The following is a 27,808-nucleotide window of genomic DNA, read 5'->3' as shown; positions in this document are numbered from 1 at the left end:
TCCTACTCCTTAAGTATAACCACTGAACATTTTGGTGTGTATTTTGGGGGATATTTTCATATGTACAGATACAATTGTATCTAGCCTTGTTTTTACAGAAATAGACACCAACCACATAACATTGTTCTGAGCTTGCTTTGCTTACTCATGGTATTGTCAGCATTATCCTATATGAGTATATTTACACCTGTTGGTAGGACTTACTTTGAGCCACCAGGGTGTGCAACTTCCATTTTCTCCCCAGATAGGCTGTGACATGAGTTTTTCAGACATGCGATAGATGTTGCTTGCTTATTAGATTATCTGCATGGATTGGATTGAGAAGATTAAAAATTGTGTCATGGTGCACAGTGGGAAACCCAGCATACTTTAAGAAACCAATATTTCTTAGGCAATGACTTGTGCTAGTTTCTGTAGTTCCTGTCACAGCAGTGTCTCTGCAGCTCAGAAAGAGTGTAAACGAGTCCATCCCAAAAGAGAAACTGACAACAGCAGAGACAGAGAACTACCTGAATTTTCAGTCAGTTGCCATATTGTTGAGGTTGTAAATTCCTTTTTATAGGCAAGGAGTTATCATAGTTTAATTTGTTGCATTTCCTTTGGTGATGCTAACTTGCTGTATTTGATGTTCTCTTCTCTATAGGATCCAAACTACTGGATACAGGTGCACAGACTTGAACATGGAGATGGAGGAATACTAGACCTTGACGACACCCTCTGTGATGTAGCAGATGATAAAGACAGAGTGAGTTCAAGTCCAGGGAAACCGCTCTGGATGCATTTAGTGAAGACTGGGGAAGGAGGGGGTGGATGAGAGTACTTTCCTTCCTCCTCACATTTGGTAAAGCATCTTAGGGCCACTCGTGCGGCCATGTTTGTTTCTTAACAGGTATCGTGAGTCTTCATTACCCTGAACTACAGGGTATAATGCTTTTCTTGACATCTGGGCTTTATTAGGTTTACTACATTTTGGAATTTTAAAATTGCAGCTTTTTAAATAGAAATATCTTTAAGAAGCTCCCGTGCCATTTTTTCCCCATTGTTTTAACCAAACCTGACATCTTCCTTGACAACTGAGGTCCATTTCAGGGTGTAATAACACAAGGTCTCTGAATTCTGATCGAGCCCTGGGCTGTCCCAGCAGCCGGCCTGTGCGGCGTGGGCTACAGAGCGGGCAGGTGCATCCCGGCCTCCTCGCACTGTGTGCTCTGCTTTCCGGAAGCCATGCTTCCCTCAGGGTTGCTCTCTGTGGGCTTTCACACCGCAGCGCCATGGCAGTGTAGTAAGTGATTTTGGCTCGTGAATGTGGCACTCTACTGTCCTCCTCGCACCCACCCTTTTGTCTGTGCTCTTTTAGGGAATGAGGAGGAGGAGGAAAAGAAGGGACACGTGGTATTTTAAGAATTTGTAGAAGTCACGAGGTGATAGGGCTTGAGCAGGCTTTGGTGACACCGTCATTTGTGTTTGAGTTGTGATGAGGACGCAGAAGGGCTGCCAGCTGCACACACAGTGGCTCGTCATGGGAGTGGAAGCTGGCAGTTACCTCCTGCTCTCTCTGGTCCTTCCTGGGGAGCTTTCTCTCCCTCCCTCTTTCTCCCTCCTTCCTTTTGCCTGCTCTCTGCCTGCCCTCTTCCTCCCCTTCCGCCTCTTTCTTCTCTTTCCTCTCTCTCCTCTCTTTCCCTCCCTTTTTCTCTCTTCCTCTCTCCTCCTCTTTTTCCTCCTCTGCCTACTTCTCCTTTTCCTCTCTCCCTCCCTCCCTCCACCCTCCCTCCTTCTCTCCCCTTGTCTCCCTCCCCCCTCCCCTTATTGGCCCTCTGCCTCATCCTCCCTCTTGGAGAACTTGGCTGGGACCTGGCTAAATGTAGCTGTCCTGTCTTCTCTACTCCTACTTTCCTGACAGCATAGTGCCTGGTTCAGAATTGGTGGATATCTTCTATGTTTTCTTGAAATCTTAAGGAAGATGAAAAATTTTAGGTACCGAATGGTGTGCAAATTCAGGGATATTTGATTCACTAGCACCTGCCATTGCAGGACTTGTTCCTATAACTCTTGTGGACCAGGACGACATTGTGTCAAAGATGCAGAATTTCCTGCCCATTTGTGATTTGCTGCTATTCCTCTTGGTATCACTTCTCCTCTTTGGGCTTTTCAGTGAGCCAGGGATAAGGTGACTCTCAAGTCCTTTTCCTGTAGTTCCACTTATCTAGAGACTTAAATGATAATCAATTTATTGTGTGGTTCAGCTTCAAAGCTTAAAGCAACAGGCAAGGTTTATGAAGAATTCAAACAAGGTGCCCTTGGCCAGTCATAATATTACAGAGGGATGTAGTAAGGTTGTTAATACAACCTCTTTCAATATTTTCTTGTCCCTTTTCCTTCCTTCCCTCCTTCTTTCCTTCCTTCCTTCCTTCCTTTCTCTCTCTCTTTCTTTTATAAGATAAAAATCATATAGCTTCTTGTGAAGAAAAGGAACCTACAGAGAAGGAAATAATCACTTGTGATCCCATTGCTGCTCAAAGCTCAGCCCTCCGGTTACTTGAGTGGGCTTTGCCCCCTGACTCTTCTTTTTGTTTAGATACAGACATAGACTCTCTTTCTTTTAAATAAGAAGGATTGAATAATAGCCTGCGTTTTCTCTTTGAGTTGATTGTAAATATATTTCCGTGCCCATTTACCATGGCTGTGCCCACATAGCTGCTCGTGGTTTTTCTTGTCACGAATTTATGGACTCTGGCACGGTGCTTGTTTTGGGTAGTTACTGTGGAGAAAGCTGAGGTGGTCATCTGTGTACGTTTGTCGTTAGCAATCTTGTGTTCTGAGCACGCCTGTGTTTACCTCCTGTGCTTCCTTTTTGATTGTGTACAGACTTAGGTTCTGCAAGTTGGTATCCTTCTTCATGCTTTGACTGTGGGCCTTTCAACAGAGTGAATAAGAATTAGTTCATAAGATTGCCTCTGCGGCGTGCCTTGCTCTTGGCGTGTGCCCGGAGTAGCCCGCCGTGGACTTAGGGCTGTTGTCTGAGCGGGACGAGCAGCGTGGCCGGGCTCCTGAGAACACGGAGCTCCGTGGACTCGCGTGCACTCGGCGCAGTCATGCTGTGTGGGCTCCTGGAGCGCAGATTACAGTTTCTGACCCTTCCCCCTGGCACCTCAACCGGCAGATGCCCTCTCCACAGCATTCACATTTTGAATACGTAGAATATTTGAGATGTAAGTGTTCACTGGTATGATTTTAAAAAAGTCTTTTGAAATGTACTGTTATTTTAGGGTCAGTATATGGCATTTTGGTGGATGATCCATGTATCCTTGAAAAGTGTGTACTGCCGTTGGATTGAGTGTTCTGTGGAGATCACTTAGGTTAAGGTGGTTGATACTGTTTAGGTCTTTGGGGTAATTTGTTACATTATGTGAATTTGATGATGACAAATATACAATTTTAAAGTTTACTTATTTTTGAGAGAGAGAGAGAATGCCAGCACAAGCAGAGGAAGAGGGGAGAGAGAGAGAGAGAGAGAGAGAGAGAGAGAGAGAGAGAGAGAGAGAGAGAGAGAGAGAGAGAGAGAGAGATTGGAGTCTGAAGCAGGCTCCAGGCTCTGAGCTGTCAGCATAGAGCCTGATTTGGGGCTCAGACCCACAAACGGTGAGATCATAACCTGAGCTTAAGTCGATGCTTAACCCACTGAGCCACCCAGGCACCCCCAAATCTGTATTTTTCTAGAATCTTTTTTAACTCAAGTTAAAAAATCCTTTAACCTGAAGAAGAATGTTTTATATTTTTTAATGTTTTAATTCATTTTTGAGAGAGTGTGAGTGGGACTTGAACTCACAAGCCATGAGATCATGACCCTGAGCTGATGTCAGATGACCAACCATCTGAGCCATCCAGGGGCCCCTGAAGAAGAATGTTTTAAGTGTTAATAAATGAAATACCTTTTTCGGGAGTTTTATGCATGCAGATTAAATTCATTTTCTAAATAGAAAAATGCTAGACAGCATCATGTACCACACAGTCTGAAATAAATTATTTTATTTGTTCAGAAATATTATTTGAAAAAATTTTGTGTTTGTTTTTCCTCACACATACTTAAATAATATGATTAATTTAAAGTTTTGAATGATCTTCTTAAAGGACCCATTTGAAGTTGTAACTATAAAAAATATAATTAATAATCCAGAATCTCAACACTTAAATTTATGGTATTGTCAGATGCATTATTCAGACTGAAGGGCTTGCCTGTAGTCAGTTGTATGGCTCCTTTCCATGGCTCCGAAATCCAATGCTGATTTAATCATCCTGGAGGCTTTTCAACTATTTCTGGCAGCTACTCTGAGTAAGGATTTTGACACCTGTTTTCCTTTTAAGTTAAAACAGGCATTGCAGTTCTCTTAATAGAATTCCCCTAAAATTTGTCTTAATGAAAATGAGCGCCGGGGCCTATTTAAAGTGCAGACCCCTAGCCTAGGCGGGCGGGGCCTTCAGTAGCCCGGCTGGGCATCTGTGTTTCATAAACCTCCCAGCTGGTGTTTAGGTGCTCTACGCTTTGGGACCGTGCTTCAGTGGCCCTACCACTGGCCTCTGTAAGGGGGAAGTTTCTTTCAAAGGTGTAAATGATATACTTGGTCACGGTGAGTTTGTAAAATTTTGAAAAATTATTTTTTATAGAGGGCCATTAGGATTGAGGCAATAATTCAATTGTTAATGAAAGAAAATTGAAGTATCTATTTAGTACCTGGTTTTGCTCATTATTCTTTAATTATTAGAATTGAATGCACAGCACGGAGGAAATTTTCATTTAGTGCCTGTACAATTCCAGTGGCCAGGATTTTACCCAAATTTATTCAAAATGGTATTCGTTGTTTTGGCTTCTTGGAGTAGGTTTGATTTTCTAAGACCTGGAATATTCTAGATCTACTTTGGGCATGTAAATAGGCCCTGTTTTGTTTATCCCTCCCCTGCATTGCTGCTTCCCAGTAAAAGGGAACAGAGAATCAGAGTGTGTATGCTGTCATGGTGTTTTATTTACCCTTAGAATCTAAGGCTCTGTTTTCCTAACTGACATTTTTGGCAAATGATGAAAAACTGAAACGGTTTGCATATTATCTGTAGCACCTATTAGAACAGCTGTGATACATTTGTCTATATGAACTTTCCCAAGTTTCTTGTCTAAATTTCTTTCCAGTGTGGTCCTCATTATTTATTATTTCAGTGAGCCTTCCCTCAGTTCTCCACAAATTGGTCTAGGTCTCTCCTGTCATTCCTCCCCGTACTACAGTAAAACTCGAAATTTCCAAATAGATTACAGAATGAAACTCTCTTGTATTCACTTCCCTCTGCGTGCCGGTTGCCTGAGGCTGACGGTAAGAGCGGCAACAGAGATTTTAGAGCTTGGAGTTGGGGAGAAGTGCACTTCTGTGAGTGTGAGCGGCGAGAAGAATGTCTTTTTCTTCCACACGTCACTGTCTTTTTTTCCCATTCTTTGGTGCTGAAGGTGACTTAAGATGGGGTAGCAAACATTTTCTTTGTCACGCTTGGGTGTCATTTTGTTTTGACCGAGGATGATATCATGTATGTTCTATTTTGGTGATGACTTTGGGAAGTATCTTCCATTATCTCTTCCTTGCTCTTTGTGGAGGAAGGGTTGAGTGGAATAGTAATTTAAACTCTTTCTGGAAGTTTGTACGAGCTTGAAGAGTGGACACTGGGCGCCAGGCACTATGGAGGATTGTTGTGGGGACTGCTGCCGGTTGGGAAGAACCCAGGATTTTCTGGGGGGCAGTCTGGTCAGGGTCTCAGCATGCTGAGAAAAGGAAGCTTGAAAAATGTATTGGGTTCACGGGCAAGCACTATCTGCATGTAGGATAAAGCTAGTACAGAGGCACATATGACACATTCTCATTATTCTCCTCATTGATAAATAGCTTCTAACTTATAAACTGAGTCATTTTTGGCCTTTACGTTCATAATATTACTGTCCTGTCAGATTTTTTTCTATTAGTATTACCAAAATGTGTTGTAGTAAATCTTGCTTTTGAAATATATGCATGGCACAACTTTCAGGTAAGGAATATTCTTTAATTAATTAATTTTTAATATTTATTTTTGAGAGAGAGATAGAGACAGAGCATGAGTAGGGGAAGGAAGAGAGAGAGGAAGGCACAGAATGTGAAACAGGCTCCCGGCTCTGAGCCAGGCTCGAACCCACGAACCGTGAGTTCATGCCCTGACCCGGTTGGACGTTTAACCAAATGAGCCACCCAGGCGCCCCAGGAATATGCTTTAATTTGAAAAGTTCATTATTTTCTGTTGTTTGAGGTGTTGCTTTTTGTGACCTATGTGTAAATCAATATTTTACTTGTTTTGGCATTAAGCCATAAAGAAAAATCAGTGTCCGGGGAGGTGATGGTGCTTGCGCATCCTGCTCATGTGGGAAACGTGGACTGACTTACGCTTTAGAAAGGGCGTCATGCATTCTGTGCCCTAGTTACTGATATTGGGGAGAGAAGCACTCTGTTGTTTTTATACCGAAGGCAGTCACAGTCTGTACGATTTTCAGATGAGAATGAAGAACATATTTTTGGATCTGGAATGAGCATTGTTAAAATGAATTTATTTGGTGATATCGAAGTGAGTTTTTAAAGCATTAATAAGCCCCGCTCTCTGAAGAAATGAAGAAATGGCTTGCTGCTTAAATTGAAGTGAGAGCTCACAGCTCATAATGGCAACAAAGCTAATTTTAATTTCTTTAAAGACTCGGTTTTTCTCCTCATTTAATACATTGCCCAAACAGGTGCCTGAGAAGAGAAAGTTTTGAGATTTAAATTCCTTTGTTGTCAAGACTAAAACACTAAATTGCAGCGTGAGGTCAGTTAGTTTTAGAATGTCCTTACCCTGGAGGTAGGAGTGCGGGGAGGAGCTCCTAGGATAACGTTCTTTTCATTCTCCCCTCCCACTCCCCAGTTAATTTCTTACTGAAGACTTGGTCCATGAATACATTACCTATTACTAAACATGTGAGAGAATTTTTGTGAACTAGGATCGCATCATCATCATCGTCATAATATAGCACATGTAATAATTTCCTTTGAAAGGTAATAAGACTATTAGTCCTATTTTTAGTTAATCTAACCAGTTTACTGAGCACCTATTATGTGCCAGGCATTATGCTCAGTGTTGTTATGTAGTGTCAAACAAAAGTAGACACGGTTCCTCCTTTCTGAGGCCTCATGGTATATTGTGAGAGTTAGAATTAATCACAGAAATTAAGTGTAGATTTACCAACAAATAATGGTCTGAGGAAAAGGAAAGGTGCCATGGACGGTGGGATAAAGGACCCTGAGTCAGGGTGAAACAAGATTTGCCTGAAAAATACAATCAGGCTGAATCTGAAGGGCAGGTGAGTGGAAATCGGGTGTTAGGTGGTCAGATTTACATTTGAGAAGTGTCTCCCTGGACGCAGCGTGAGGACGGATGGACGGGAGGCTGAGTGAGTGCATGGATACCAGTTTGCCCGTTTTGCCATAGGTGTTGGATTGATGGAGGCTGGACTAGGTGCAGATGGTGGGGGGGTGGAGATAGATCTGAGGGTGATTTACTCCACAAAGTCTAGAGGTGGGTTGTTCCCCAAGGCAGGAGTGCTGCATGCAGGCCAGCTTTGGGACAGGGTGGGAGGTGAGGGGTCCCGACTTGATTTTGTGACTTTGGGTACCTTGGAAGTGCCTTGATGTTTGGAATTGAAGTGCGGATAAATTCATGAATCAGATATAAATTTGTTGACAATCAGGCAAAGCCAACATATGAAACATGGTCTAATTTTAGTAGAAATCATTATGTGTGTCAGAAAAGGCTTGAAGGGACACACCAAAAAGCATCAGTAGTTATCAGCGAGCGTGGGTATGTGATTAATGGGGTTTTCTGATTTTCTGTTTTGTAATGCCATCATTCTGTGTCTTCCTAATTCCAATATGAAGAAAGCGTTAGGCATTTCTAAATATAACTTAGAATAGAATCATCTTTTTAAACTTTAATGTGAATTGGTATAGGGAAGGACTGATTAAAGAGTTTAGTAACTTGGAATTGAAATAATTTGTATAAATAGACTTCATTAACAGATGACTTGATTAATTTCCTCCTAAATTGATTTATTTTAGTTAGGCTTTAAAGAAGAAAATATTTAAATTAAATGCTGAGTACAGCACCAAATGCTAAGTAATTAATTCAGCGAGATTGTTTCCCAACATTGGGATATTTTGTGGGGACTGGATTGCCCGCAGCTCGTGGATTTGTGTGTGGGTGCGTTGGGGGTGCCGGGCCAGGTGTAGCAGAGGTGTGGTGATAAGGAGCGCTTGCAGAAGGCGCAGAGAAGGGGGCTTGGCCTTGTGCATGCCTGTTCTACTGGAAAGGCTCTTCATAAGCGTTAGGAGTTTTAAAATTGCGGACAGCCTGCCTAATATTGACTGGTCATGAGCTTTCCTAGGGAAAGCAGCCGAGACTTTGCTTGTCTTGTCAGGGACAGTAGGGGAAAGAGTCACTCTTTCAGTTATCACATTAATTGTAGGCCAGGGCTTGGTTCCTTGGTTTGGTGCACGTTGCTTTTGTGTTACTTCACCAAAGACGGGCATCTGGCTTGGTGGGTGAGAAGCCACACTGCCTGTGTTTGAGTCCTGCTCCATGACTTCTTTACTGTAGGAGCTTCAGCAAACGACTTAATCTCTCTAACATCAGTTTTCCATCGCTAAATGGAGGGTAATGATTGTACCTACCTTGTAAGGTTGTGTGAATTTGAGTTTAAGTCTGGGAACTTGTGTTAAGGTCTCAGTGCTCTTTGGCAAAATAAGGCCACAGTAAGTGGCAGTTGTCGTCATCATTGTTTGTCATGCCACCAGCACATCATTGTTAAATATAGTTAACATTCACTCTTTTAATACTAGTTCCTAATGACTTAAAAACAAACCATGTTAATTGTAAATCTTTTTTATAAAAAATTTCTATAATATTTTTATAAAATTTCTATAATATTTTTCATTTGCCTGTTTTAAAATTTATATTTCTATCAATTTGAGAAGAGCTTGGTAATATGAACTCAGTAATAGTTGTTGGAAGAAATACATTCTTCTCTGAATCCTTGGAATTTGAGGATTTCCAGTATACTATCAACGTGCATATTCTTCTGAACAAAAATAAGTGAAGATCCCAGTTTCAGTTTTTAGTGTTTGAGAGCCATCAAGGACTGTATTGTTAAAACAAAACAAAACAAAACAGAAATAGACTTGACATCAAAAGCAGAGTAAACAAAAGCAAAAATAAAGAAGTGGGACTACATCAAGAAAAACTTCCGCTCATCAAAGGAAACCATCAAAAAAATGAAAAGGCAACCAATGGAGTGGGACTAAATCTTTGCAAAAAGTATGTTTGATAAGGGGTTAATATCCAAAATATATAAAGAACTCATGCCATTCAATAGCAAAACCACCAAAAATTTAAAAAATGGGCAGAGCAGCTGAATAGACATTTTTCTAAAGAATTTTTACAGATGGCCAACAGATATATGATGAAGAAGTGCTCAACATCACTAATCATCAGGGAAATGCCAGGTAAAATCGCAATAAGCTGGGGCACTTGGATGGCTCAGTCAGTTAAGTGACTTCAGCTCAGGTCATAATCTCGTGGTTTGTGAGTTTGAGCCCCACATCGGGCTCTGTGCTGACACCCTGGAGCCTGGAGCCTGCTTCAGATTCTTTGTCTCCCTCTCTTTTTCCTCCTTTCCGGCTTGCACTCTGTCACACTTTCTCTCAAAAATAAACAAACACTAAAAAAATTTTTTTTTAAGTAAAATAAAAAAGATCGCGAGCTGTTACCTCACACCTGTTAGAATGGTTGTCATCAAAAGACAAGACTTAACAAATGTTGGTGAGGATTAGAAAAAAGAGAACACTCATGCACTGTTGGTGAGAATGTGAATTGGTGCTGCCACTATGGGAAACAATGTGGGAGTCCCTCAAAAAATTAAAAAAGACTACCATGTGATCCCGCAATGCCACTTGTGGGTATGTATCTAAAGGAAGTCAGTATCTCGAAGAGTTAGCTCCCCTCCCACGTTCATTGCAGCATTATTCACAGTAGCTGTGGTGTGGAAGCAACCTCAGTGCACAGCAACAGATGAATGGATGAGGAAGATCTCACATCTCTGCGTGTGTAATGGAATATTATTCAGCCATAAAGAAGGACACCTCGCCGTTTAGCTAACATGGACAGACCTCTTTGAGGGCATTATGTTAAGTGAAATAAGTCAGAGAGACACATACTATGTGATCTCACATATGGAATTTTAAAAAGCTGAGCTCATAGAAACAGAGCCTAGAATTGTGGTTACCAGGGCCTCAGAGCTGGGAGAAAAGAGGTGATGGTGGTCAAAGGGTATAGATTTAAGATGAATAAATTCTGGGAATCTAATGTATAGCATAGTGATTATAGTTAATAATACTATATTAAATGCTAAAAGTTGCTAAGAATAGATCTTAAACCTTCTCACCGCAAAGAAGGAATGTTAATTGTGTGATGTGTTGCTGATATTAGCTAACACTAAGGTAGTAATCATTTTGCAATATATGGGTGTATCAAATCAACATGTTCTGCATATTAAACTTATGCAGTGTTGCATGTCAGCTATATCTGAATACAGCTGTGGGGTAGGGGGTGGGGAGGCAGACCTTGTTTTCAGTTTTAAAATATTACCTCATTGACAATGACAGTTCTTCAGAAACATAGCAAACATCTCAAAACAAGAACTCCAGAATACATGTTGTTACCAAAAGTGTTTTATTACGATTTGCATCTTTAAAAATATTTATCTTAAATTTTCTTTAATATCTTGAGTGAAATATGCAAAATTCAACTTTTTGTCTATATAATAAAACATTATCACACAAAGATAAAAAGGAAGAAGATGGATACTTTAGTTTCTTTTTCATTAGTATTATCTGAATAATTTCAAAGTAATTCTATATGATGCAGAAGAGCATCCCATTTAATTCATCCACACAAGTATTTATAAGGATAGAAATGAGAGAGAAAGTACCAGATTTTTTTTCCTTCTGGATTTTATATTGGAGGAAGAAAAAAATTGGCAGGGCTTTTTACCCTTAGATCCTTGTATAATTCCAGAATAAATTTACTAATAAAGCTAGAAATACATTGGTGCTACTTCAAACGATAAAGCTTCTGCACAGCAAAGGAAGCCATGAACAAAATGAAAAAGGCAACCTACCAGATGTGAGAAAATAATTGCAAATCATATATGTGATAGGAGTCTAATATCCAAAATATATAAAGAACTCATACAACTCAGTAGCAAAAACAAAAACGACTCCCCCAAACAATCTGGTTAAAAAATGGGCAGAATATCTAAATAGACATTTTTTTCCAGAAAAGACAAAAGATGGCCAGCAGATATATGAAAAGATTCCCAGTCTTATTAATGATTAGGGAACTGCAAAGCCACAGTGAGATGGATCCTACACTTGTTAGAAGGGCAATTATAAAAAAAAAAAAAGATAAGAAATAACAGTGTTGGTGAGGATGTGGAGAAAAGAGAAGCCCTGTGCATGCATTGTGGGAATGTAAATTGGTGCACTATGGAAAACATATGGGGATTTCTCAAAGAATTAAAAATAGAGCTACCATATGGTCCAGCCATTTTATTTCTGGGCATTTATCTGAAGAAAACAAAAACACATATTTGGCATGTTCTTTGCAGGATTATGTACGGTAGCCAAGACACGGAAACAACCTTAGTGTCCACTGATGGACAAATGGATAAAGAAGTTGTGGTGTATGTATAAAAGGCAATGTTATCCAGACCTAAAAATAAGGTAATCTTGCCATTGTGACCATATGGATGGGCCTCAAAGGCATTATGCTAAGTAAAATAAATTAAGGAAAAGGCAACTACCATATGATCTCTATTATACATGGAATCTTAAACAGAGAACATCTCTCCACCCTCAACTTATATAGACCTAGAGAATAGATTGGCGGTTACACAGAGGGTGATGAGAAACGGGTGAATTTTTGTTTTTAGTTTAATGTTTTTAAATGTTTATTTTTTTAGAGAGAGAGAGAGACAGACAGACAGACAGACACAGAGTGTGCGTAGGGGAGGGATAAGAGAGAGAGGGAGACACAGAATCCAAAGGAGGCTCCAGGCTCTGAGCTGTCAGCTGTCAGCACAGAGCCTGATGCAGGGCTTGAACTTGTTAGCTTTGAGATCAGGACCTGAGGCTGAAGTTGGATGCTTAACTAACTGAGTCACCCAGGTGCCCCCTGTTTTTAGTTTAAATTGAATAAATAAGAAAATTAAATGTAATTCAACCTCATTGTAGTACACACTGTAGGGGGATATGGTTACACCTTTGTGTCAAGGCTGCAAGATAGATATGGTTGCGTGCACATTTTATTTTATTTTTTCAGATTTTTAAAATGTTTTTTCTTTATTTTTGAGAGACAGTGAGAGCAGGGGAGGGCCCGAGAGGGAGGGAGATACAGAATCTGAAGCAGGCTCCAGGCTCTGAGCTAGCTGTCAGCACAGAGCCCCACATGGGGCTAGAACCCAAGAACCATGAGATCATGACCTGAGCTGAAGCTGGACGCTTAACCTACTGAGCCACCCAGGCGCCAAGTGTGCCCATTTTAAAGTGGGAGGGCCAATATGTTTCCTAAACTTACAGATTTCTTTCACTTCTTTGGGCTACTGCCTGGTTCCAAATAATAAACAATTCTTAGTTGATGTTGGAGAAAGAAGTTAGTTTGGCTAGTAAAACATGTGGATTTTAACTATATTTAATTATGTTAGACTACTAAGTCTTCTTATGTGAAATTTTATTAAAATGGCAAGAGCTTATGCAATGTATAATTGTACCACAGTTCATGTGTATTGATGCCCCTTGTTCATATACCAAACTAACATTGCAACTTTTGTTTGAGCAAAGGTTAAAAAGATCTTACAGATTCACTGATTCATTCGTTTTATCTGTCATTTATTCAGTAAATACCTTTCAGTCCCTAATATATTTGAGAAACAGCTGGAGGTACTGAGGATATATGGGGGAGGGGTCTCTGATCTTGCAGAGCTCTCCTTGTAATGAGGAAGAGACCAAGGAGAGGGAGTTTGGGGTGTGATGGAAAATAGGTGAGGTGAGTTTTTTGTTTGGAGTGTCATTGTAACTACTGTATTGTAAATGATGGAAAATAATTACATATGTTAAAAAATATGAAACTTTATAAAGTAAAAAAAAAAAAAGAAAATAGGTGAGGTGAGGGGGTTCTTTAACCTGGTTCGGAAAGCCAGCTCTCAGGAGTCAGGTGGGCTGGGTTTCACTTGATGAGAGCATTTGCGGGCAGAGGACTCTAGGCAGAGGGAGCAACACGTGCACCAGCCTGAGCTAGAAAAAGGCTGAGGTGTTCATGGGTCCAGAGGGAATTAATGTGGCTCGGATGCAGGGGGCAACTGGGAGAGGGGGAAAAAAGGTGGAGTTAGAAAGGGAAGATATTAAAGACTATGTTAAGCAATTTGCAACTTAATACTAAATGTAAGAAAAAGCCTTTGAACTGTCAAACTGTGGAGTGATATATTTAGATATATGTTTTTAAGAAGATTGCTTTGAGAATGCATTGTGGGTGGGCAAGAAAGGAGAGAAAGACCAGTGAGAAGGCTGCTATCCAGTGAAGAGAGGATGGTGGCTCAGCCTCAAGTAGAGTTGGGGAAATATGAGTGGAGTTGAAATATGCATTTGGAGTTAGAATTTCTAGGATTTCAGGCTGTGAGGAATGAGGGCAAAGAAAGCATTAAGGGTAACTTTTAGAGTTGTAGCTAGAGCAAGTAGGGGAGTGGGTATGGAGGTTCCATTTACTGTGAGAGGTTCATTTGAATAGAAGAAGTAGAAGACTTAGGAGTGGAATGAAGGTAGAGGCTTGGGGGCAGTCAAGTCTTCTTCCTGTTGGACATTTAACTGATTTTGCAGTGCTTTTGAGACTTCCAAGCAGAGATATCCAGTAGGTGATTGGATGTGTAGGTCCCAAGCTCAAGGGAAAGATCAGAGTTGGAGAGACGAATTTGGAAATCACCACTGTATAGATTGGATGGTGTTAAAGGCATGTGACAAATAGCATTTCCATGTGACAAAATTTTGCAGTAATTCTAACCTCATAATCTGTATTGGTTTTCTGTGCTACACACCCTTGAGTTAAAACTTGTCTTGATTATGATGGAAGATACTAATAAATTTTAAATGGGAAATGAATGTAAAATGTGGAAAAGGAACTCAAGTTCTTCTGAATCAACACCATTGAATGAAAGTAAGATAAATTTAGATTTTGAGAAAAACAACCAAGTATAAAAGGCTATAAATAGTGCAGAAAGATTACTCCACAGACACAAGATAGTGGTAGTATTATTTCTGGGTTAGGTACAGAAAAATCACACTTTGAAAGCCACTAGACATTTCTGAGTTTCATAACCAACCATTTAATGGTGGATGGCATTCACTTGACTACCACCCCAGGAAGAGCTTAGTTAATATAATAAAAGCACATAGTATAAAGTCAGAAATTCACCTGGAGTGAGAGAATTACAGAATCTGTATCTTGTATTTCAGAATTCTGATATTCCTTGCATTGGAATGTCTAGTATATTGCTTGACTTGTTTACTTATGAAAAATTGATAAGCAACACTTTTTAAAAATGTTTCTTTTGAGAGAGGAAGCTCAAGTGGGAGACAGGCAGGGAGAGAGGGTCAGTGTTGAGGAGCTGGACAGCGTGGGGTGGGAGGGCTCAGACTCAGGCAGTGAGGTCATGATCTGAGCTGAAGTCAAGAGTCAGACGCTTCACCGCTTAGCTGACTGAGCCAGCCAGGCACCCCAGCAACACTTCTTTTTAAGGTGACAGATGATGAGTGTTTGTTCTCAGGCATTTTGTTATTAGCGGTAATTGTAGAGATTTCTATTATAGGAACTCGAGACTGAAACAAAGCTGTACTTAACGTTTTCTGCAACAGCATCAATTTTCTTTAATGTCCAGATATGTTTATTGAACATCTCTTCCATTCCAGACAGAATTTGAGATACTGAAATGAACACAGAATGGTTACCTTCAGGGATCTATTGTAAAACAGGAAGAGGAAAATAATAACAAAACACTTTTCAGCTAAAAGTTTTCTATAATTTGGCTGTGTTCTTTATCCAGAGGATAAAGTAATTTCAAGTACTTTTGCAGCAGGAAGTAGTTCATGTGTAGGTGGGAATATTCGGTCAGGTAAATTGGGAGGTATGTTCAGGTCATCATCCGGACCAGAAATGGTTCCTTAATCCCTAGTGTTGGTTCTGATTTTCTCTCTCTTATGTTCTGATAGTCTCCTTTCGACCTGTTGACACAATAGATCTCTGCTCCTCAAACTACCTTGGTGGTGGACTAGATTTGTTTTCTTTTTTATTCTGTGATGGACCAATACAATGTAAAATACAATGTAAATTAATTATAAGGAAGAATTGGCTTATGTTTTACCTGCTTTTATTTCATCTCTAATTAGAGTGAACAGACACAAAATAATTCTCTCAAATTGTTTAAGAGGTTCCAAAAGTGTATCCTATTTCTGTTCTTCACTGGAGACTGGGATGACACTTCCATCAGTGCTGCAATATAGAGGTCTTCGTTAAGTATTGTCGCCTTGAAAACTCCAGTATTTGCAGTATTTATCACTGAGATATTCTGGCATAGACTAATGTTTGGTCACGCAGTTTCTTTAATAATTGGTATGTATATGTGTTTTAAAAATAATAATGTATGCTTCTTATTAAGAAAACAGGAAGCTTTTAAGATTATTAGTGAAATTAAAAAATATTGCCTTGAATGTACTAAATTGTCAATCCTCGGGTTAGGCCTGTGTGTGTCCTAAAGCATTGAGGTTTGTGAGGCTCTAGTATTAACAGTGATATGAGTATTAATTGTGTTCAGTACTCCCTGGAAGCCTAGTTCTCTGTTACCTCGTGTGTCTCATTTTCATCATTTTCACACTCAGCCTCACCTCAGTCAGACTTGAGATTAAGTGAAGGAAAGATGCTCTTATTGCCTTTTGAAAGCACATAAAAACATTTTCACTCCTTTCTGGGACAGAGGAAAAGTGTTCCAGACAACTGATTCATTTTTCCTGTGAATATTTTGTCCTCTGTATTTAAAAGGATGTTTATTAAATAAATATTAGGGGGAGGGGCAGAGGGGGAGAGAGAATCCCAGTCAGGCTCCTTGTTGCTGGCACAGAACCCAATGCAGGGCTGGATCTCATGAACTGTGAGATCATCACCCAAGCTGAAATTAAGAGTTGTACGGTCAACTGACTGAACCACCCAGGCACTCCCACAAAGTTGGATATTTGAGACTTGGTCAATTCCTTTCTCATTCACTGGAAGAAGAGAATGTTCAAGGAGATTGAAAAATAGTTGTGCTAAGAGGGCCTCTGTTTTGAAGTAGGAGCTGTGATTTGATTGTCTCCTGTAACCTTCTGTCTGTTTTGGCACGGAATGAGTTACGGAGACTTCTTTGAACCTGGTGTGTTTACCCACACCCTGCTGACTCCAAGATGTGTTGCTACACCCTGTTTTACTCCTGATAGACTACCCCTGACCTGTTTGACTGGTGATGGTTGTTTTCATTTGGTGTGGTGGAACCTGTCCCTGGTCTCCGTGGTGAGCCTAGAGTCAATGCTGCCATATGCAAAGTTTACGCCTCCAATGAGGGTCACATAGGTGGGAAGGATTCTGTCCTATATTGTCCACCTGTTTTTAATATGTTACGCTTTCTAGAGGACGGAGTAAAACACAGGTCCTATATTTGGGTTTTAGGGGCTAGGTATTTGGGGATCCTTTTATTCTGTAGTTAGTTTTGGAATCTAAGTCACTGTGGATTTTGCTTTCTTAATGGGTTGAGATGGCAGACAAACTGAAGAGGAAACCTGCAAAGAGGTATTACTCTTTTTCTGGCGTCACTCGGAAGGATTCGGTGAAGGCGCTGAGGTTTTCAAGGTCTTTGAACCTCAAAAGAGCTACTTCAGAAATCCGCAAAAGGCAGGTTGGTACAGAAATTTCTGGTCCCTTTAAATCTTCTGTGGAGTTGAAAGTAACATTCCTTGTGTTTAGTCCTTAATATTCTTTTGAAAAATTTCTTTGATTACTTTGAACATTGTTTTATAGCTACAACATCATATTGGTATTTCCTGTGCCATCAATCTGTGGATGTTTATTATTTGGGTGTATGCTTATTGATCTATTACATGGGTTCAAATTGCTTATTGGGTGTTACAGCACAAATTTGTAATGTTATCAGAAGACTCTGATTACCAATATGAAATCTGCTACCAAAACATGGTTTTAGGAGGACACTCAGGTTACTAACATCTCACTGAAAGGATTAGTTGTTTTGTGCATAAACAAAATATTAGAATAAAAGTAAATTAGTGTTTATACAATTTCATAGAAATAGTGTTCCAGAAGACTTTTTGGAATTAAACTTATTTTTCCTAAAAAATGCTTGGAGGTGGTGCGCCTGGGTGGCTCAGTCGGTTAAGCGTCTGACTTCGGCTCAGGACATGATCTCGCAGTTTGTGGGTTCGAGCCCTACGTCAGGCTCTTGTGCTGACAGCTAGCTCAGAGCCTGGGGCCTGTCTTCGGATTCTGTGTCTCCCTCCCTCTCTGACCCTCTCCTTCTCACGCTCTTTCTCTCAAAAATAAATAAAACATAAAAAAAAAAATACTTTGAGACTACTGAATGGAAATACACGGAAAGGAACAGATTCTGGCTCTGCTTTTTTGATGCTTTATTTTACTCCCTATGTGCTGAGTATATAACTTTATATTGTCCAGATAATGCATAACGTGTCTTTTGAAAGTATTGTGTTAGACATGAGAAGATTCCTTTTTAAATGTTATGTTTTTGTGGCTATTTCTCAATTATCAAAAAAACAATAATTGGTAAAAATTACACATAAAATGTGTAAGAAATCACATAAAATATGATACTTTTTTTCCATTGTATTTGGACAAGTGCCATGGGTTGTGTGCCCCCCAGTGGTCTTTTGGTAGAATGGTTCTTTTTGAGCTCCATTAAATGATACCCATGTTGCTCTGGGGTGAATAATTGTGTTTTCAACATTACAGTTAAATGCTCAGAACTAACTCATTCTTCTAGCTCAAATGCAGCCCAATATTTATGTGGCGAGGTTATGAATGATGGTGTTTTGGAACACCTCTCAAGTTTTTATAGAAGTGGACACTGGAAATTGTTTTGTATCATCCATTCTACACTTACTTTGGTTCTCAAATGTCTGCTAAATCTTGAGTACTTTTGGTTTCATCTTTTTCTCTGCTCTTCTTTATTACTATGGAGAATACTGACATACTAGAAACAAATAAAGTCCTGAGACGTTCCTAATCTCTAATATATTACCTCCAGCAGAAATCACAGCCATAATAGATGTTTGTTCGTTAAGAATTCTGAACAATCCTGAACCATTTCAGTGTGACTTTATATATGTTCAGATCAGTATAGTTTGTGTTAAGGACACAGAGTAAAACCTGTTTTTAGGAAATTAAATCTTCTATGTAGAGTGTACAGAAAATAATACCAGAAAGGAATGAGGAAATTAAAGATACTGATTCAGTTGGCAAAATCCTTTTTCTTCCCTCTTGAAGAATCATCGAGTTTAAAACTCTGCTTGAACTTGAGGCCTATGGTTTGGCATTCGATACTTGAGAATTTCAGTATGCGTGCCTTGTGTTGTCATTAAGGATTCCACGGCACTGTTTATAGAAGCAGGGTGTAGTCCTCTGCCCAAATCCAATTTGTTTAATTAAATTTGCTGAGCATTTCTAACTTCCTGCCCTAAACTGCTTCTAATTGCTTGTCGTTCCAGTGGTAGTAATAGTAGTCATGGCATTCTGCTCTCGTAAACATGCTTTTAAATGATTAAGTTCCAAGCTGTCTGGTAAAATGATATTCCTTGTTCATTTTAAAGATGAGATGCAATCTTTTGGAAGGTGCATGGGGACGTTGGCCCTGTAGACAGAGAGCTCAGTTAGATCTCCTGCACAAAGTATCTGGGTCACTTTGTGTGTGACAGTATGTGACACTAATGAAAAAGAAAGACATACCCTTCCCCCCTAGCAAAATACATCTCCTCTTTAGCATATTTCTTTTCTAGATGTCAGTGTGTGACAGTTAAGCAGCCATATAAAATTCCAGTTTTCTATCTCCCTTTGCTTGAGCAAAGGTTTCTATGGAAAATATAAGCTTCAGAATCATTTTTTGTATATATTTTTTGAGGGGTTGAGGTTATAGTCAGAACAAGAGTATAATGATAACCTCCGAGAGTTGTCAAAGAATTGAGATCATGTGTTAAATGGAAAAAGAAAGCTAAGAGAAGCTGAAATGCCCTATATTGTAGCTGGGCTTACAAGACAAGAGATTGACTGTAAAGCATGTGTGATTGAAAAATTTGCCCCAGTAAAAACACAACCTGGCTTTTGAAGTAAATGACTGAAATTCATGCATCAGGATATGAGCACGAGTTCGTGTGTGTGGATTAGTCACAACTAATGTTATGATTATTTACCTATCTATCTGTGTATGCTGACTTCTAGGTCTTGATTTTATAGAGAATTACAATGTAGATGTGGAAGTTAGCAGAATGATGAATTCTGACAAAGTTGCGTAGGGGTGGAAAAACTAACTCAGGTGACTTTTTAAAATTCAGAAAGAAAGCTTAAGAACTTTAAGTTAGATATACAGTTTATAGTTTATCAAAAAGCATTTACATCATTCAAAATAATGCTATCTTGATACTTTTAGGCCTAAAGGTAATTATTTGGAACCCCCTTGATAATTATTCAGAGGTAAATGGCAAAAGAAATTGGATGGATTTTCTATTAAACATTTTAGAAATTTGTACTACCGCACACGTGTGTGTGTGTGTGTGTGTGTTTGTGTGTGAAGATAACGTACTAATGTGTTTTGTCTTATAATTTTCCATGTTCTGTTCAGAGCCACATGTGGGAGAATGATAGTTAATTGGAGTCTAGCTCTGTACGTACAAAGTTGTGTTTTTATGCCGTTTATTCTCTTCATTATAGAAATGCCCCTTTTTTTTCACAAGAAAATGCAAATATGTCTGTCTGGCACAATGCTAAGTATGACCCTGTTGATCAGAAAACATTAAAACATGTGTTCTTGTTAAATGCCAGTAGAAAACTGCTTAAGAGTATTAAACAAATTAGGAATAGCACTTTTCCTTTTTTATCAAATAGTTATCATACAGGTTCTTCTTCTGAGAGAGTTATTTAGTGTATGTGGACAACTTGGAAGAGTTGTTTTTTCCTCCTTTCTTACCAGAATAGTTTCCTAATCATAGCTGAAAACATAGTTTTGGCTACTAATGTCACCCACATGTAAAGGAGAAATGTGTTTTGTGTTGTTTTTAATTGAGGTATAGTTGACGTGTAATGTTACATTATTGTCAGGTGTAAAGCATAGTGATTTCGCAGCTCTGTTCTTACTTGCGTTCTGGCCACATGAGTGGCTGCCATCTGTCACCATGCGACACTGTTACAGTATCATTGACTACATTTCCTATGCCGTGCTTGTCTTCCCCGTGACTTACTCTGTAAATGGGAACCTGCTATCTGTCATTTTTCCACACCCTCACCCCTCTGGAAGGAAATGTGTTCTTGGCAAGTTCTGGGACATTGTTGTATAGATATTAAAACATTATTGAATCTGTTATGACTCTCATATTGCAAAGGTTGTTTATTCTTGCTTTTTCTCACCTCAATTAATGTGATGTTCCTCAGGTTAAATTCATATTTTCAAGAGTAGCCTGTAACTTTTTAAATCTTAACTTTAGCTTTATCTCATATAATAAGGTGAAAATGTACCTATCGTAGTACTTGAAATAGTAGTTTAAAAAATACACATCTTAAGTATTTGCTACCCTCAGATTATCTGAGGTCTGATAAACTTTCTTCTCAAAACACACTATCCTAGTTTGAGAGATTTCTGATTTACATGGAAACGGGCTCTCCTTAGTTATCTTTGTGGGGGGGGGGTGTTGTGTCAGTCATTGGGTGTTAATTGTAGTCCACAATTCTTCATTGACATTTCTTTAAAAAGATGATTTGTTCTGAATCGACAGCCAAGTTTAAAGTAGGCTGCTGTGATTAATTATGGTTTTAAAAATAGATTAATTCAGCATTAAGCATCTAAGTCCTAAATATTACAGGGAAGTGAAGTGCATGTAAGTGATATACATGAAGGTGGTGAATTCCTGTGATGGAACTTATTATCCTGAGGCATATTTTAAAGAAGACTGTTAAATACAGTTTCTAGAAAGAATCAAATGAGACCAGGGGCTGTAACTTTATCCTTTTTCTACACCCCTTACTTTAGACAGTCAGCTCACCACATCATTACTGCTAACACAAGACAGGCATTAGCTACCAAAGTTTGGAAGGACCAGTGTGAAACATTTCTCACTTTGAATTAAAAACTTGGGTAGTTGGAGGGTCAGTGTATATTTTTTGAAAAGCGACCGTTCTTCCGCAGGGAGCGGATTAAAAGAGAGCGGATACAGTGCTGTTGACCAGTGAGGGAAGGTCATGTCTGAGCCAGGGGTTGTGCACAGTCACAGTGAGGGGCTGTCTATAAAGTCAGAAGAGGTGATTGTGTGTGCCACACGGGGATGTGGAGCTGCTTGGTTAGAAGGGGTGCTCAGCTGGTGGGAAATTTTTTCTTCACTGTTTTCGGTTGTGAATTAAGTGCACTGTAATTTGTTGGCTTGTGCTTCAAAAATCTTTAGTTTTGTTCTTAGTTGTCAGAGTGGGTGAGAAAGGGAAAAAAAGTATAAATAATAGCGTAAGTGGTGAAAAGGAGAGCAGTTAACCTTTTGAATAAAAGCCGTATGTGACTAACCCCAAGATTTTTCCCCAGCAATATGGCGATTTTAGAGTTGTATCTTTAAAACCATAAAACGTGTTTTTGAAATTTATGACCTGCTTCTCTTTCCCCTTAAGAATGCAGCTTCTAGATCCTTACAGCAGTTATAGCTTGTGTAGCTAAAGCTGATCTTTATAGTGGTTGGAAAAATTGACTTCAGCTCTTAAACGATCGATTTTCTTTGATTTGGAAATACATATACTCATATTTTGGCAAGCGTTTCACCCTTTTCCTTTCCTGCCAACCCCGGTGTTTAAGTATATCTCTCAGCGCCATACGGTAACCAGTCCCTTAGCGTTTTTACTTTTCTTGATTTTAATTTTAATAATGGAGTTTGGAAATAGGTATTATTATGATGTATATGGTAAAAAATTAATTTTTCCCATTGTATTTTAAATATCAAGCAGCAAGCAACTGAAAACTTGTTTAATTGTTTGAACATTGCGGAAGACACAAGTGTGTTATTTGAGGATATTGCTTTTTTTTTTTTTTAAAGGTTGTTTATTTTGAGAGAGAGAGAGAATGTGCACATGTGGTGTTGAGGGGGAAGGGGCTGAGGGAGAACGAAAGAGAGAATCCCAAGTCAGTGCGGACCCGTTGAGGCTCCAACTTATGAACCATGAAATTGTGACCTGGGCTGAAATCAAGAGTCAGACCCACTAATCCACTGAGCCACCCAGGCGCCCTAAGGAAGTAGGTTTTTAAATCATTCTCTTTCAGTTGAAAGTTTGACTTGGGTTTATGACTTTGTACTTATTTTTCTTTACTGAAATTGGCATTTTTACATTATTCAAAAAAAATATCTATTTATACATTTGAATTCCTCGACTTACCACTGTTTCTTAAAAGCACAAATCTGTAACCTATTCTATAGCATATATCTTTCCCTTTGTTTGGACCTGTGACTTTGTAACTGAAATAATGTATATATAGACACCCAGTAGCAACTGTCTTACATGTGATGTGGCCTAAACACTTACTTGTTTGGATTTGAAGATGGTGATTCTTACTGATGGTATTGGTAGCTTCTGAAAGAGCAGCCATTGATAGGAGCACTCGGTCCATCCAGCCAGGGGCCTGTCATTTGATGACTCGAGTCATTCTGGTCCCACTTTTATAAGCCTTAATATTGTTAAAGTAGTCCTATGAAAAATGGAGAGACTGAATGCATTTGTGTGTTTTTGTGGGGCCCATTTACACAAAACTTTAGATTGCTAATGATCTCCGTTCCTTCAGTGCATTTGGCTATCTCTTAAAAGCAAAGTTGAAATCTTGAACAAAACAACGAAGTTCCTCTTGGATCAAGTGCTGTTGAGTTGGACTCAGAATTTTTATAGTTTGATTTGACTTTGATGTCATTTAATTGAGTAATTCTACACCATGGGGTGAAGAAGATACTTCTAGGCCCGTAAAACATGCCCACCACCCTCCCTCTCCTCGCCCCTCACCCCTCACCCCTCAGGACTTGCTGAATCAGAATCTTCACTGCTGGGAGCCTGGAGGGTCCCCTGCTCTCTCCCTTCAGAGTGTACCAGGTCGCTCTGACCTGAACCACTGAACACTGCCAGGTGAGGAAACAGCTTCTGGAGAAGTCCAGGGATTTTCGAAGAGAATGTAATTCAGTGGCAGTTGAGCCTATTGCAGGAGGTCACTCTAGGGAGGGTAGGAGCACAGTGGCTCAGGAGTGGCTGGCAGTCTGGAGAGCCAGCATGCTTGTGTTGGCTGGTTTTCTGTTTCAGTCCTTGTGAGGTGTCCACCATGCTCTGAAGAAGCCTTTGTGGCTGTGTAGGTAGGAGACGGGCGTGTAGCCGCTAACTGCTGCCCAGATTCTCATGCCGAAGATGATCTTAATCAGCAGTAACAGCACGGGTAAGCTACCTTTCTCTGGTTCAGAACTTAGAGAATCAGGATCAAAATGTCTAACCTGGCTACTACTTAAGAATCTCTTACAAACTATCAGTTGTAATATAAAGAAGTCTTGGAGATGAAAAGTAGAGTATCGGGAATATAGTCAATGATATTGTAATAATGTAGCATGGTGACCGATGGTGACTACACTTACATGGTGAGCATAGGTGTATAGGATTGTCAGAACGATATGCTGTACACTTGACACTAATATGATATGTGTGTCAGTTAAAAAGTGAAAAAAAGAATCTTTTATCTCCTCTAACACAAAGCATGACTTTATTAATAACAGCCATTCTTTGGTTATCTAATGTTATATAACCTTTTAGTATAAATTTTTGGTAGGATATATAAGTGGCTTTGTCATGTAGAATACATTTTAATTCCTCACAGAGTTTTATTTATTATTTATTATTATGTATTAACTTTATTTTCCTCATAGCCAAATTTTAAAAAACTTAAAAAAATGTTTTATTTGGGGCACCTGGGTGGCTCAGTCAGTTAAGCGCAGGACTCTTGGTTTCGGCGAAGGTCATGATCTCACAGTTTGTGAGATTGAGCCCTGCATCGGGCTCTGCACTGACAGTGTGGAGCCTGCTTGGAATCCTCTTTTTCCTTCTTTCTCTCTGTGCCTTCCCCACTCACACTGTCTCTGTCCCTCTCAAATAAATAAACTTTAAGACAAAAATGTTTTATTTATTTTTAGAGAAGAGAGCGAGCTGGAGCGAGGGAGAGGATCCCATTTGGGCTCTGTGCTTTGGCCCTGTGGCTCAGACTCTCAAACCATGAGATCATGACTGAGCCACTCAGGTGCCTGAAAGCCAAAAGTAAAAAAAAAAAAAAAAAGTTTTATTTATTTTTTGAGAGACAGATTGTGAGCAGGGCAGAGGCTGAGAGAGGGAGACGCAGAATCTGAAGCAGGCTTTGGGCTCTGAGCTGTCAGCCCAGAGCCCGACGTGGGACTTGGTGTCACAGGCTGTGAGATCATGACCTGAGCTGAAGTCAGACGCCTAACTGACTGAGCCACCCAGGCACCCGAAAGCCAAATTTTTAATAAATAACTTTGGAACCTGTTTTTGTACCTCTGTTTTGAAGACCATCTGTAAAGTTCAGGTATCTCAAGTAAAATATTTTTTAAAACTCACATTTTGATCCTGATGCTTTGAATATTCAGATCATCAAAATATGGGAAAACGGGTCTTTTGTCAAAGATCCTGTTTCTTTTCTTTAATTCCAAGCCAGTCCTTACCTTTTTTTTTCTTACCATGTATAGTTTTGTTAATAGTTGCACATTTTCCCCTTGCTTTTTTTTTTTGTTTGTTTGTTTTTGTTTTTTGTTTTGTTCCAGTAGCCAGTGTCTGCTGCATTCACTACTACGCCCCTGACAGCTAGACCTGGGTACCTGGCATGGAGGAAGCACTCGGTATTTATTGAAAGAATGGATCAAATGAATAGAAATGAGTTAATACCCAACGTGTGTTTGCCTTTAGAAGGCCCTATTGTGCGAATACGATGTTTCTTCTTTTGGTTTCCACGAAAATTAAATATTTGTTAATACATTCAAGCATAACTTTACAGAAAAAGGTCTTACAAAGTGTGTTCTCGTCTACCTGTATTAGAAGGCATTTATACTGTGTTAGTCACAGGAATGAAGTTGTGTAAACCTGGTTTGGTGGAAGAGGGTTTTCTCTTTTTTTCTCATTGCTCTTCTATGATTTCAAAGCTAGACAAAGAGAGGTGAGCTGTGAAAGACGCTTTCCAGTTCATGTCTTTCACGGGCGGAGAGGGAGTGTGGTGGCAGGGGAGCAGGTCGCGCTACAGAATCCTGTCCCACCTCTCACAAGGTGTTTTTAATGCTGGTAGAAACCGAACTTTCCTGATACGGCCGAGAAGTTTGCCTGAGAGGCGGCTTCTCCAGGCACTGCCCTCCAGCTTGCATTGTTTTCACTTACACTTGCGGCCGAGGACTTAAACACTTGTGTCTTGCTCTTGCTCAGCTGTTTTATTGCTTTTGATCTATGGACAAGTAGCAATTACTCTTAGACGCATCTTCCCACCTTAGCCGTCCCAGGCTGCCTAAGGAAAGTCTGTATCTGTCATCAGTCCGTCCAGGAAATTAAAGGATAAAGATGTGGCAGTGTTAATGTTCTGCATCTCCTTCCTTCCTTGGTTTTCAGAAAATCTCTGCTTCGCACTTCCTTTTCTATGACTTTAGAACATTAAAACAGCAGGGTTGTTTTTTTTCTTCAGGCCTCACAAATGAGAATAAAGCTTATTATAATGTATTACTTTAAACAAAATCATCACAGTATAATGAGTATTTCCTATGGGATTTAAGAGCGAACTTCAGCTACAGTAGCTAACATTCTGCTTCATTTATCAAGACCAAGTCCACCGAGGCTGGAGTTTGGGCTGTCGGTCTTTGGGTTTGTCCAGTTGGCCTGGACCGGAAAGAGGAATATCCCAGGACTGTCCCATGCCAAGTGTATATGAGTCCTTTAATGCTTCAGAGTCCTGCACTGCCAATGTTTCTCAAACAGGGCTAGGTACAAAACCCTCTTACATCATTTTGTGTTTTTTAATGCCAAAGCGTATCAAATAAGGATCTTTCTCTCTCGCATAATGTTCTCATGGCTCCGTGATGAATAAAATGACAGCATGGGAGCTTCAAATTATTGTACTGCTTTTGAAGTAGCCATGGTGAATGCCATTGCAGAGCTCACCACTAGCCTGTAAAGGAGTGGTGACTTGGCTGTTGGTAAACGTTTTATGAAACTGTCTGGAATGGTACTTGGGGCCCAGTCACTCTTAGAAATGGAAGGTTGCTTCTGCCAGCCTGGTTCACCCTCGATACGGGTTCCTTTTAATGCTTAGGTTTTGTTCTTGACTTTCCAAACCAATCTCTCATTCTGTGTCAATAATTATATTAAGGACTAGCTATTTATAATTGAGTTTAGTTTATATTAAGGACTAGCTATTTATAATTGTATGTTTCTCAAAGATCTGGAACAGCTTGGTGGTGGTTGTTGAGGGTGGAGAGTTCGGTATCTAAATCAAAGCATGGCTTCAAATTTCGTCCAAATGAGGTGTGATTCAGAACTTTTGTCTTTAGTTTTTGGAACTATCAATTCTGTATTATGTGTCATGTCCTGCTATCCAACACCGCCCCCCCCCCCACCCCCTTCCTGCCTTGAAGGGAGAGGGAAGAAGGATGAGCAAGTCCAGAGTCAGAAGTGCAATGAGAGGCGCCCTCCAGTGGACAGTAGGAGGAGGTGGTGAATAGAACAAGCCTTCGTGTCTATTAGTGGATTCAGTCTTGTTGACGTATTCCTATAGTGCCATCTAGAGTCTAATAGTAATACTGAATTAACTTTGAGTGACAAAGAGCCATAGAGAAATGGAGATTCTTAGACATCTGATGTTCTGTGAGGACTCTACAGTAACTGGAGTCAGTAGCAGTTTCTAGCTACTTGATTAGCCACATAGTAAATATATGTTAAATGAATACACATATGAGGGCTTAAAAATCATTAATGCCTAGTAGTGTACCTCCTATACTTTAATTTTTTTTGAGGATTGGCTTTTATTTAGCGATAAAGACATTATGTGGTTCGTGAGAATTTCTGCTTTAGTATGATTATCCTCTAGTTCATTTGACCTGCTATACTTATTTGGATAAGTACATTCTAGAAATCTTTCATAATTATATTAAGTACAGGAAACTTTTGCATGTTTTCTTTTTATGAAAAACTCTTTTTACTTAAAAAAGGTCTTTTTTCTGGTAATTGTGGTTTTTATTTATGTTGCTCCCTCTGAAGTAGGATGCCTTTCTTGAAAGGTGCTCATTTTCTCTTTTGGACATTGTCTGTCTGC

The 27,808-nt window shown here is 39.6% G+C and overlaps 1 protein-coding gene across 1 annotated transcript in view; it reads left to right on the top strand.

Moving 5' to 3' along the window:
- Positions 1 to 394: 394 nt before the first annotated feature.
- The window catches only part of PARD3 (par-3 family cell polarity regulator), a 524,039-nt gene continuing 496,625 nt past the window's right edge, over positions 395 to 27,808 (top strand). The window contains exons 1-2 of the mRNA XM_029955571.1: positions 395 to 520; positions 644 to 745. Of these exons, the coding sequence (XP_029811431.1) occupies positions 395 to 520; positions 644 to 745 (228 nt within the window). The remainder of the gene's footprint in view (positions 521 to 643; positions 746 to 27,808) is intronic.

The sequence above is a fragment of the Suricata suricatta genome, chromosome 10 (assembly GCF_006229205.1).
Source record: "Suricata suricatta isolate VVHF042 chromosome 10, meerkat_22Aug2017_6uvM2_HiC, whole genome shotgun sequence".
In the NCBI taxonomy this organism is placed as follows: domain Eukaryota; kingdom Metazoa; phylum Chordata; class Mammalia; order Carnivora; family Herpestidae; genus Suricata; species Suricata suricatta.
Note: the sequence above shows the minus strand (reverse complement) of the source record. Positions and strands in the feature narration are given on the sequence as shown.